We start from the raw sequence: 12,830 nt of genomic DNA on the forward strand, positions 1-12,830 counted from the left end.
TTAAAACTGCACGAAACTACTAAAGAAAACATAGAGCGTATGAATGCTAGATATAAGTTTGCTAGTGATAAAGGTAGAAAGGAAATAAATTTTGAACCTGGAGATTTAGTTTGGTTGCATTTGAGAAAGGAAAGGTTTCCTGAATTACGAAAATCTAAATTGTTGCCTCGAGCCGATGGACCGTTTAAAGTGCTAGAGAAAATTAACGACAATGCATATAGGCTAGATCTGCCTGCAGACTTTGGGGTTAGCCCCACATTTAACATTGCAGATTTAAAGCCCTACTTGGGAGAGGAAGTTGAGCTTGAGTCGAGGACGACTCAAATGCAAGAAGGGGAGAATGATGAAGACATCCACACTACTGATGCATCTATACCAATACAAGTACCAATTTCTGGTCCCATTACTCGCGCTCGTGCTCGTCAACTCAACCATCAGGTGATTACACTCTTGAGTTCATGTCCATCATATTTAGACCATGGAGACCCGTGCACTCTTGTTTTGCTTAGGAATCAGGGAGAAGACCGAAAGGGAAAAGGATTTGAACATGCTGGATTCGGACTGCAGAAGAACACCAACTTGTGACGGTCACCACGGTCAGATGCGGGCTCGGATTGGAATGTTCAAGCACAACATGGAAAGCTTATCAAGTCTACTTTCATATGGATCCGGAATTATAGTCATATCTGTTCTGAGGCCGCTGTAATCATTGTTTTCTTACCGAGACATTTCCTGCCTTTTCTGCCCATGGTGCTGCGTCACCCTATTTTGGCCCAATGGGTCGTGTATCAAGTTAGGTCCATTAGGGACGCATCCTAGGGTTGCAGCACGACCCCAATACCCTTGTGGTCGTCCTCCCATGTTTATAAACCCCCTAGCCGCCACCAAGAACAGCGGGTTTTGTTTAGATCAAGTTTAGCTCTCGCTACTTGCTTGTAAGCGCGCGTGCTGGTTCAGCCGCCCGTCTTCTTGTCTTCGGAACCCCACCATATTGGAGTTTGATTTGGAAACCTACATTTAGATCTGGTAATTCAGTACTTGTTCTACTTGTTCTTGCTAGTTCTTCGATTGCTTGCAGGACGAGTGCCCTAGTGGCCAGGGTGTCACGCTCCACAAGATCGTTACAGCCATAGGAGGTGGTGTATCGGTTGCTAAGGCGCAGCGTCTTTGGAAGGCTGTAGTCGGGCCGTGAACGTCGTCTCCTCCCCCAATCGAGTTATTCCACACCCTCTCATCGAAAGATCGGGCAATCACCCAACGGGTGCACATCACATACATCTCTCATATAAGGCTAATTACTAAGTGAGAGATGCTATTGCAAGTGAGAGATGTATAGTACCACTATGTCAAAAATATTTCAAAATATTATAACATGATCATAAACCAAACTAATGTGTCCATGAATAGATAATTGCAAAAAAAACATAGAGATAAATAAAAAACAAAGAATTAATATAAAATGGTAGGCAAAACACAAAAAATGTCTCCTTGGTCAAACCATTGAGCTATGCACGTGTTTTTGATATATACCCAGCGCTAGTATACTTAAACGCATTAGCCTCCGCATTGCCAAACACATTGGGCGCCAAAAAACATGTTTCGTCGTCGTCACTAAAACAGACTCCGCTCTCATCCTCTATCTCCCGCACTACTCTTATTTCTCCCCCACTCCTCTTCTTTCTCCCCCACTATTTTCTCCAAACCTAATCGCCGCCGCCGGGACACAACGGCTGTCGATGACCTGCCCCCTCGATCAGGTACCTCACCGCCGCTGCTGGGACACATCCGTCGTCGACGACCTGCCCCCTCGACCAGGTACCTCACCGCCGCCCCCTTACCTCTCATCGCGTCGATGAGCTGTGTCGTCGCCGACTTCACTCGCCGCATCCCGCTCTATCTCATTGCCATCCGCATTTCTCTCGCCCCTTCCACCTAACACGCCCCATCCACATTGCTCTCGCCAACCCCTAAACCCTAACATCGCTGGATTTGGGTCATCGCAGATGACCTTGATGGTGAACAAAAGGAGGCACAGAAGTCAGAAAGGTCCAACCCCTAAACCATAACCATCGCTAGATTTAGTTTAATTATTCATTCGTTGTTATCAGAGATATTTTAAATTGATTTATGTAATCATTGTGCACTAATACAGTTGTGTTTGGTTCCTTACATTGTGTTATATGCAGTCACATCCATGTTTTAGTAGAGAACTTATGTTTCTAGTACTGGTAGACAAGGTTCAAGAAAGCGCGATTAGGCGTGCGATTAGGCGCGGTTAAGCGCTGAGCAGAGGGTCAACGCATCGCTTACCTACTAAGAGGGCAATTAAGCGCTGGCCCTGCTTAATCGTGCCCATCCGGCATGTTTAAGGGAGAAGAGGAGGGAGAGGAAGAGGAGGAACACCTCCGGGGTCAATCCAGCAGGCAGCAAATCAACGGATCGACGAGAGAGAGAGAGCGGACGGACCTACGATGGCTGCAGGCAGCAGATTGGTGAGAGGCGGAGCGGTAGAGGTGAAGATCGCACAAGGGAGGAGAGGCTTCGGGAGAGGGAGCCGGAGAGCGTACGACACGGAGGAGGATAGGCTTCGGGAGAGGGAGGCGGAGAGCACAGGGCGGCGGCGCGGGGCGTGGAAGGAGGCAGCAGAGTACTAGGTCATCACAGGAGAGGGGTTTTGCGTTGAGCCTCCTGGCAGGTGGGCCTAGTGGGCTGCAGACTCATGAAGAGAGGAGGTGGGGGTTAAGGGCTGCTGCAGGGTGGCCCAATATCATGTATTTTTTCTCTTTTTAACAAAAATGATTAAGCACGATTAATCACGCTTAAGCTTTTTCACCACCATACCGCTCGCTCAGCGCTTAGTGCTTTCTTGAACCTTGCTGGTAAAAAGAGATGAGAATATCTTCACTTTTTTTGTTCATCAGCTTGTGTAAATCTACATCGCCTAATCAATGTACTAGCTAGTACTTTGAACATTGTTTAAGCTTGCATAAAGATTTCCACAACCAAACAGGGGAAAAACTACAGTTATAGTGCAACCACAATTATGAAATTGCACAATCATAACCAAGATTCATTATGACTGAATCTACACATCTTATCTATTTGCTTTTAGTCAAATCCTTCCCTGCAAATAGTAGTACCTCTTATCTTTTAGTAAAATCCTTTACATTATCTAATACGCACAGTATGCTTGTTCTTATCTATCTTGCAAGTAGTTCAACATGAGCGAACTGCTTATGAGAGAAGACGGGATAAACAAGTGGAGGAGAATATAAAGAAGATGCAAGATTTGGGTATGAACAAATATACTTCTGTTCTAAATAATTCTGTCTCACCATCTGCATCAACAAAGGGGAAAAATGCAGCGAACAAGATAAATAATAGTTCAGATTCGGATTCATATGTCTCTTTCTATCTCCTTGACGATGATGATCAAGGAGATACTGATGATGACACTGAATATTATGAGCAGCCAAAACCCCTGGCAATGAAGGTGCTCCTTCTATCTTCAAAGTAGTGGATGCCAAATAGTTGCATTGCATTTCAATGTTTTTAATCTGGTGTTTAATATATGCTCATGCTTTTAGATTCATCTTCTTTATTTCATACCCTCTTAATTAATATATGGTCTTGCTTTTAAATGCACATGACTATTTTTTTGTGGACAGTATCCTAGAAGAGGTAGAAACACAACCCTTGCTTCAAAGAAGAAGATAGACCCCAACATGGCTCCAGGCATTAGGTTCAGCAAGAGAGTGTGGGCAGGTGCACAACCAGAGGAGCAATCTTCAAAAAGGCTTCACTCTACAGAGACAGATGGCCACAATGTACAGGAACCAACAGATGGAAATGATCACATACCAAACAGCCCTACTACACCTGGACTTGTTGATCATTTCAGCAGAGCTGCAGAGGAAGCCATGGCATCTGCTGCTCATGACAGTACAGGTGATGCTGAAGGCAACAGCCGTACTACACCTGGACTTGCTGATCATTTCAGCAGAGCTAAAGAGGAAGACATGACATCTGCTGCTCATGACAGTACAGTTGATGCTCAAGGCAATGTAGCTAGAGATGAAGAAACGGAAGGCAAGTTCTATTTTTTCAGTCAAATAAGGCATCTCTTTTGCTGATTTGCATGAAACAAAACAATTTCATTATTCAATAAAAGCGAATTATATTTTGTAGCTCCTACACAGCGAGCACCAAGGAGACCCAGGGCAGCAACCAAGGGAAAACAACTGAACAGGATGACTAAAGTTATGCAAAGGAGACTGCCCATAGCTGTTGAGGAAGGCAAAAAAAGGCCACATGAACCTGTTCAAGCTGCCAAGTTTGCATCAGAGGCTGGCATCATTATTCGGGAAACCATGCCTATCCTAACTCGTTGGAAAGATTACAAGGACGACCAGAAATACTACAACAGCTTTGTGTCACAGCTAAATGTAAGTGCATTACTGATTCTATGGTTCACTTGTATACTGCTTAACCTGAATTGACTAACTATGGAATTGTCATATGCATAGGGGCGCTTGTCCGTTAACACTGAGGACAAGGCAACAAAGGAAGCTTGCACCGATATGCTACGCTCTGCGGTAAAAAACCAGCGTTATCGGCTCAAGCAGAAATACTTCAATGGTGTACCTGCAAATGAGATTAGCACAACTTCTCATGTATCTTACATGACTGATGAACAGTGGAGGGTATTAGTTGCAAAGTGGTCTGATCCAAAGAACATGGTATGGGTATCTTGTCATATATTGTTCTTTCACTATAAGTTTGCAAAGGATCTTCGCATATTGAACCTATGATCTAATCTGACATGTTCATTCTCTTGTAGGAAATAAGTGAAAAGAACAAGCAGAACCGCAGTCAAGTCAAGTTTCATCAGGCTACGGGTTCTCGCTGCTATGTGGCACACTTACATGCATATGTAAGTAACTATTAGCTTGTACTACTACCTGCACTTTTGCACTCAACTTCTATTGCATTTGATCTGAGCAAACTTCGCTGTGATTGTTTATTCACGAAACATAAGCAGAAGAGAAACCGAGAAGAACCCAGCTTAGATCAGACTGAAGAACTAGATGCGGTGGATGCCTTCAAGACCTGTCATACCAGCTCCAAACGTGGCCTGAGTGAACCGGCAAGAGAAGCACTTGTAAGTTCATTTGTTAGCTTTATTTAGTGTAATTTTTATGAGATCATATGAGGGAGGCTGGCTGTGGGTCGATGGAACGAAGGGGAGTGAGATCGATGAGTGAGATCGCCTGTCCCATCCCAGGGGAGTTCAGATCATAGTCTATTTTGTCTGCCATTTGTCTGCCATCAAATTTCTGAAATGAAAGTAAATATCATAGTCTATTTTTTGTAGGACCCTTGCACTAGAAATGTATAGGTTTTAGAGTCTTTGTTAAGCAAATCTGCTATAATTTGTAACTATTTTCACATTATTTTTCATAGTCTATTTATAGAGTCTTTCAAATGTATAGCTTTTAATTTGCCATCAAATGTATAGCTTTTAAGCAAATCTGCTATAATTTGTAACTGTTTTCACATTATTTTTCATAGTCTATTTTTAGAGTCTTTCAAATGTATAGCTTTTAATTTGCCATCAAATTTATAGCTTTTAAGCAAATCTGCTATAATTTGTAACTGCTATAATCTGCTATAATTTGCCATCAAATGTATAGCTTTTAGAGTCTGTCATAGTCTATTTTTCATAGTCTTTGTTAATGCCTTGTAGGACCCGTGCACTAGAAATGAAAGTCACTGTTTTCACATTATTGTCAGCGACAAATCTGCTATAATTTGTCATCTCTACATGCCTCAAATTATTGCAATAACTAACAATTGGCATCTTGCTGTTGCTCATTAGCATTAACATGTAACTGTTTCTGTCCATGATATTTCAGTCTCATATGGAGGCTTTGAGGGCTGAACCTGAAGGTGAGATGCCAGCATCCAGTGTGCACCTTGTGTCGAAGGTGCTGTCCCAGAGCAGCTCACACCAATTCCTGAAAAGCGTCGGCATCAAAACATCGGCAACCTCCAAGGCATCATCATCAAATCATAGTGAGCTTCGGGAACAACTTGCAGCTGAAGCGACGGCTGCTGTTCAAGGTGAACTCGACCGGCTCAGGAAGAAATGTGAAGAAGCTGAGGAACAGCAGGCGAGGACACAAAGGGAGTTGTAGGAGTACAAGAAGATAACAGAGAAGAACAGCAAGGAGATGGAGGAGACCAATGTGCTCATCAAGAAGCTCTTGTCCTTGCATGGTAACTCTTCTTCGACATGAGGGCTGCTAGTTAGAGCTGTTGTTTTTGGCCTGTTCTTTGACATGAGGGTACCCAAAAACTCTAGTTGCTCGTGGGTGTCAACTTTTGATTATATGCTGTTATGTTTGTGCAAACTCAACTGAAATGTGAAGTCAAGTGGTGATGCTGTGAACTGAGTTTAGTGTTGTCCACTTAGTTTGTATGCGCACTGGAATACTAGTTGTATTCATCTATGGAATATGGAATTGTGTGCTCATTCCTCTGTTCTAGTATCTTTTGCAATTTCCAATAAAATTATTCTCTGCACATCTGTGACCAAACTGGTGGCATATAATAAAACATATGCCACGTCAGCTGCCACTGTACTAGCCACGTCAGCGTTGACGTCAGCGCTGACGTCACTAGCCACGTCAGCGCTGACGTCATACGCATCAGCACCTTCCAAACGGCTGTTAATGACCAAACCACGGCTCTATCTATGACGATACCGTACCGTCATAGAAACCAAACGGTGTTAACAACGCCATCAGTTTGCTCGGGCAGACGACGAATTATGACAGAAAAGTGCCTTACTCTGTGACCACAACTGATCGTCATAGAATGAATTCACTTCCATGGCAACGCGACTTTCGTCACAGAATGTATACACATCGATGACGAAAATGGGTAGTCCGTCACAACACAACAAATGTGACGCGACCCCTATGACCAAATCGAACTCGTCACAAATTCGTCACAAACCTTTATCTGTGACGATATATACACATGCAGTGACGCAATACGAACGTCATCGATGATAAGATCTCTACTAGTGTTAGAAAACACCTTCGTTGTTAAAAACAATAAAAAGTTGAAGAAAAATTTTTTACCTTGAAATTAGAATAGAATAAACTATCGACAATATGTTGTCGTCGGTAGCAGCTAATGTCTGTCTCAAGCTTCGGGAAACCAATACTCTTTGATAGAGTACCGATAACCTTCGCTCTGGTTTGATCTCGGAGGCAGCCTAACCATTCATCGTCAACACCGCCGAAGAGTAGTGCCCCTGGTTGATACCCGCAGGATATGGCGTATTCTCTCAACTCTTCTTTCTCAGCATTCGACAATTCTTGCCCAATTATGTTTTGAAAGTTAAAATTTTCTTCTTCTGAAGCAGCTTCTGCTATTTCCTTCTCCTTCTGAGGCACTGTAGCCGTGGTTTCTTCGGCGGCTGCAGCAGCTTCTTCTGCGGCCATGTCCAGAAGTATCTTATCAATATTAGAAAGTGTGCTTTCTAGATTTCAATCTTCGGCCGGTTCAGCTTCGGCAGATGCAGCTTCAACAGGTGCAGCTTCGATAGCTGTAGCGCTCTCAACAGCTGGTGCCTTTGAAGCCGAAGCTGGTCGTGGTGTCTCTTCAATAGCTTCTGTTACTGTAATAATTCTTCGTTTTTCGGCCCAGCTGCCTTCTTCACTATCGAAGGCTCCTTCTTCTTCTGAAAAAGCTTCGTCAGATGTGGCGCCAGTGGACTTAACTTGATAGGCAAGGATTCAGTCATTACCTTTAGAATTTCTGCCACGTCGGTAGCAGAAGGTGTTGCAGGAGTTTCTTCTTCTATATCAGTCGCCTTCTGCTTCGGTGCCGTAGCTTTTCTCTTCTTTGGAGCAACTGCTGTCGGCTTAGGGCTCAATTTCCTCTTCTTCAAGTTTTCTTCATCTTCTTTTACCATTCTAGCGGCCTGTCTGCCCACAACACTAACAACTCTTTTTCTTTTTTGCCCTTCGGCAACTTTGTTCAAACGCTCATAATCAGGATATTCAAAATTTAGTGCATCCATTACCCGATTCAATCTTCGCTTCGGGCGAGCGCCGAAGGCTGCAGTTAGTAACTGATCTTCTTTCTTCGTATAGTTCCCTAAAATCTCATTACACATAACTTCGATCGTGTCCAACCATTCTTGGCAGGGTTCCTTGAAGTGTTTTTTGAACTTAAAGTGATAAGGCAGCCGAACGAGTTCACTCTCTTTCTTCTCTTCTTCAAGCTTCGGCATACCCCACTTCCTCAACGTTGGGAATACTCTTTTGGCTAAGTATTTCTGGACTAGATCCCTAGTTCCAATATGTTCAGACACAATTCTAAACTCATACACAATATCTTGGCATGGATCCCCCGGTGTCATGTTGCACTGAGGCCTAGTCAGCCCGAAGATTAGCTTCAACGGGCTCTGAACTAGCTTCTCCTTTTCCTCATCAATTTTAACATAAAACCATTCAGATTTCCAACCGGCCGGCCATTTAGTACGATAGCTGACCACTGGTGTCTTCATATCCTTCCGATAAGCAAAATTATAGCAGCCAAAGTTCTCATGCAATCCGTCTTCTCTAGCCTTCATCTGGTAATGAAGTTCATGTACTCGGCAGAATGCTTCGGCGAGCAGCTCTGCCCCTTGACTTCGGAGAGCCCAGATGTATACGCTAAGCCTAACAATGGCGTTAGGGGTCAGTTGATGAAGGTAAATCCCGAATTTTTTCAAGACTTCTGCAATCATTCCGTGCAGAGGAAATCTCAACCCTGCTTTGAATAAGCTCTTAAAAACTACAACTTCATCATTTTCTGGTTTCGGGATAGTCTCTTCCCCTCCAAAGCGAACCAACCCCTTCTCGGCTTCTCTGAAGTAGCCTGCTTCGTCATCATAGTCATATCAGCTTCAGACACAGTCGATTTCCCAAAATCCAGATGGCTGGGCTTCGATGGCATAATGATGTTATAATCAATCTCTCCTTCATTAGCATCACCCTCTTCAATATCTGCCTGCTCGATTTCAGCAGTGGGTGATTCTTCGTCAGCAGCGCCTTCAGTCACAACCAATCTCGACCGCCTCATAACTTCGGAGATCGGAGCAGTTTCAGCAGCTTCGACTTCCTCTCCATCACGAGTAACCCTAGCTATTGAGCGTACCCTGACCATTTGATGTTGAATTTCTTGCGTTTTGACAAAGTTGAATTTTTTTTATCTTTGCCGAAGCTCCCTTTTGTCACGAAGCTAGAGCAAAATGATCCTTCGGTTCAGAATGCAGTGAGAAAGCTTTGGCTATGGTCAATTTTTTTGGTAGCACAACGATGTAATAACAGTAAATGTTGTGGTAACTTCACACCTACCCGTCTGTTTATATAGTGCTGCAAGTGGGCAGTTGAATCGTCAAGCCACTCGCACCCGTTGAACAGTTACCCGCACTCGCTGAACGGTGGACCATAATGCCCAAGAAGCTGAATCGCCAGATCGTGCGTACCCGTTGCATGGTGGGACCATCCTTCCCTCGGAATATTTTAATCGTTTCTCAGCAACGAGCTCAGGGAAGGTGTTTTTCGGACCTTCGACATTCCGAAGTCTGAGAGAATTTTTCACGGGTCGAGCTCGTCACGAAAAACAATCTGGCACCATGAAGGGGCTACTGTTGGGGGTCTACTTCGTCGCTAAAGGTCTCATAAGAAGAAACACCTTCAAAAGATTAACACGAAGCCGAAGCTATCAATTAAAAGGCTTCAGAGTATATTTCCAAATGCACAGACTTAAAGATGAAATGACCAACTAGCCCATGATAATTTGTATTACGATTGTAAACCTTTGTAAAGGGCATGAATGTAATTCCCCACAGGCTGCGTCCTGTGCCTATAAATAGATGAACAGTACCCCCGTACTGTTCACGCTATCTTATAATCGCTCGCGCGCAACATTTGGATTTTTGCCTTCTGTCAAGCCGAAGGTATAAAGGTAACCAAATATTATATTTAAATATTCAAGTTTGTATAATGAAAACATATGGATGATATTATATGTTTGTTCGTATAATATTTCATGTTTCATATGTTTCATCTTTCATTATCTTATAATCGTGATGATGAAGGTACGTCCTTCATGACCTTCGTCTGAAGATCGTTATATCCTAAGGGAAATGATGCTTCGAAGGACGAAGGACTTTAACATTTAATACTTTGTGTTGCCTTGTTCTTGTTTCAAAGCATTTGAGAACAAGTCCCCAATAGTCACTTTAGGCACAAGATTTCAAAGTGTGAAATCCACGTTTGTCTTTAGAAAGAGAAGGTAAGAATAATTAGAGTAAAGCAGCAGTGGATGAGAAAAGATTAAGGAAAGTTTAGAAAAGATCAGAGTAGCAAAGGTAAGTAGATATTGGTTGTCCAAGTCTATCTAGGTTTTGTCCTATAGTCAACATCCCTCTGATACCACTTCTGTCACACCCGGGTTTCGGGGCACCAAGACCCGGGCGCGAACATAATCACCAGGTGTGCTGGGACCAAGTCTCACACATATGATGAATCATGGCACAAGATCGAATGTCACATCTTTACTACATAACACGAGTTCTGTACAAAATAAATAAATAATTACAACATACGGAGACAACGATCTAGCAACCCAAAGTTGACTAGGAGACGAAGGCCTAGACCTCTCACGAACTTGCCACAGCATCCTCCATACGCCTCATCCTGCGGTACCTGTTCTTGACATGTGGGGTGTGTGAGACAACAAGAGTGAGCTCACACACGTTCCTCGCTCAACAAGTTGTGGGGAATAATGTGCATGGACTCGCCAAAGGTGGGAGCTCATGTGAAGTGTAAGGCTTACCAAAGAGGATGGTTAAAGCTGAGCCTTGCTTTTAAAGTTGGTCAAAATTTTATTAGCAATTACTAAGTATAAGTAAATTCCAACCCATTTAAGTAGTAGAACAAAATTTGATAACAACACCTGCAATGCAATGCATATGACAAATTGAATTTAGTTCCATAAATTAATCATGTGAGGGTCCGAGCTGCTCATGACCGTGATCACGGGTAGTATACCGGTTATACACTCTCCAGAGTTTGCACATCTTTACCCACAAGTCATGTTACCCATCTGCCAAGGGATAGCGACTCCCATACACCTCTTCCTAGGAGGCGAGGCAGGGTAACACTATGAGGCTTTTACAAAGTTCCACTAGCTTCAGAAAACCCGCTACATTTCAAGGAAGCTCCAATGTAGGGACCCCTCGCCTGACCGCCATCGCAGCAAAATCAACCTAAGGGCCTCCCTACACTGACCACTCCCCTACTACCCTTGCCCCTTTCAGGTAAGGTAGTCCTCCACTAGCTTTCCTAATTAGTCAACCAAGGGCGTCCCATACCACCTTTGTGGTAGCACTGTTTTCCCAGGTGGTTGCTCCATGTTCCAATTAACATAATGATCTTAACATGAACAGTAAATAACAACTGATAATAAAAGTATAATCATGAATAATGTGTATCTATATAGCTAAAACCACATAAAGCAATAGCAGGTACTACACATGAATTCAGTGGTAAACAAGGTATAAAGATAGTCAAACTAGGGTAACCTATTGAGTCCCATCAAAATTAACCTATGCAGATCATTATGATTAATAAGAACTTGATTGGGTAAAAAGAAGTGATCAAGGGCACAACTTGCCTGGGACTTGAGATTCTAGGTACCAACTTGCTCTTCGGATGACACATGTCCTCCCTGCTAAACGTAGCAATATAGACAAACATGTATAGGCAAAATTAACATCACACCAAACATAAGAATAAACTGCGTAATAATATTCTACGTTGCGTAACGAGATCGTAGGAACAAGAATTACTAAATTCGGAGTTACGGTTACCAAGTTATAAATTTCTGAAGTTATTAAGCACCTAGAATAAATTAATTCAAATGAACATTTTTAATTCAAGTTTCATGGATAAACAGAGGCACTAGATGAACATTTTTAATTCAAGTTTCAAGTGAACAATATTGCTACCTATTTGATGCCGCAAGAATTATGTTGTGAAATGGAACAACTTAACCTTGGTATGGTTCATAATACAGAAGCAACCGCCATGGAAGTGGAATCTAATTTGGAACAATAGATTCGTAAAGGACAGGAATCCATTGAGAAAATTAAGGAAATTAAAACACAGATTAATTTGGGAAAAGCCTCTGACTTCACAGAAGATGAAAAAGGCACAATTTGGTTTAAAAAGATGATCTGTGTACCAGAAATTGAACACTTATGCCAACTTATTTTAAGAGAATCTCATGATTGGGCTTATTCTATACACTCTGGAAGTACTAAGATGTACCAATATCTGAAGGAAAAATATTGGTGGTATGGTTTGAAAAGAGATGTTGCTACTTATGTTGCGTTATGTGACGTATGTGAACGAGTTAAGGCAGAACATCAAAGACCAGCAGCTTTGCTACAACCTCTTAAAGTACTAGAATGGAAATGGGAAGATATTGGTATGGACTTTTCTAACACTCCAAAATTGTATCTTGGTGAGTTAAGAAAATTCCCTAAAGATTTAGCATCTCAAGCGTATTGTAACAAAGTTATGAATTGATACTTTTATCCCTAAAATTGAATAAACATTAAATATAAAATGTTGGCTATATAAAAACTATAATAAATAGGATAGTGAGTTATTCTATATAAATTACTCCTATTGGGTTATATAACTATGTGAATTCCATGCTTATTAAATTTCATGCATACAAATTGTTGGGGACTTGTT

General features: G+C 42.4%; 1 protein-coding gene across 1 annotated transcript; it reads left to right on the forward strand.

Moving 5' to 3' along the window:
* The first annotated feature begins 4,019 nt into the window (after positions 1 to 4,019).
* LOC103632679 (uncharacterized) lies at positions 4,020 to 6,197 on the forward strand. The gene is made up of 6 exons (XM_020552135.1): positions 4,020 to 4,089; positions 4,189 to 4,445; positions 4,527 to 4,739; positions 4,841 to 4,931; positions 5,034 to 5,161; positions 5,916 to 6,197. The coding sequence occupies exons 1-6, from the start codon at positions 4,020 to 4,022 to the stop codon at positions 6,195 to 6,197; spliced, it is 1,041 nt and encodes a 346-aa protein (XP_020407724.1).
* The last annotated feature ends 6,633 nt before the right edge of the window (positions 6,198 to 12,830 follow it).

This window comes from Zea mays, chromosome 4 (genome assembly GCF_902167145.1).
Source record: "Zea mays cultivar B73 chromosome 4, Zm-B73-REFERENCE-NAM-5.0, whole genome shotgun sequence".
Taxonomy (NCBI): domain Eukaryota; kingdom Viridiplantae; phylum Streptophyta; class Magnoliopsida; order Poales; family Poaceae; genus Zea; species Zea mays.

Excerpts from the sequence above, each read along its gene's own strand:
- LOC103632679 (XM_020552135.1), top strand. The coding sequence starts at position 4,020 with ATGACATCTGCTGCTCATGACAGTACAGTTGATGCTCAAGGCAATGTA. Across the intron at positions 4,090-4,188 it reads TAGAGATGAAGAAACGGAAG|CTCCTACACAGCGAGCACCA; the intron begins GCAAGTTCTATT and ends TATATTTTGTAG. Across the intron at positions 5,162-5,915 it reads AACCGGCAAGAGAAGCACTT|TCTCATATGGAGGCTTTGAG; the intron begins GTAAGTTCATTT and ends ATGATATTTCAG.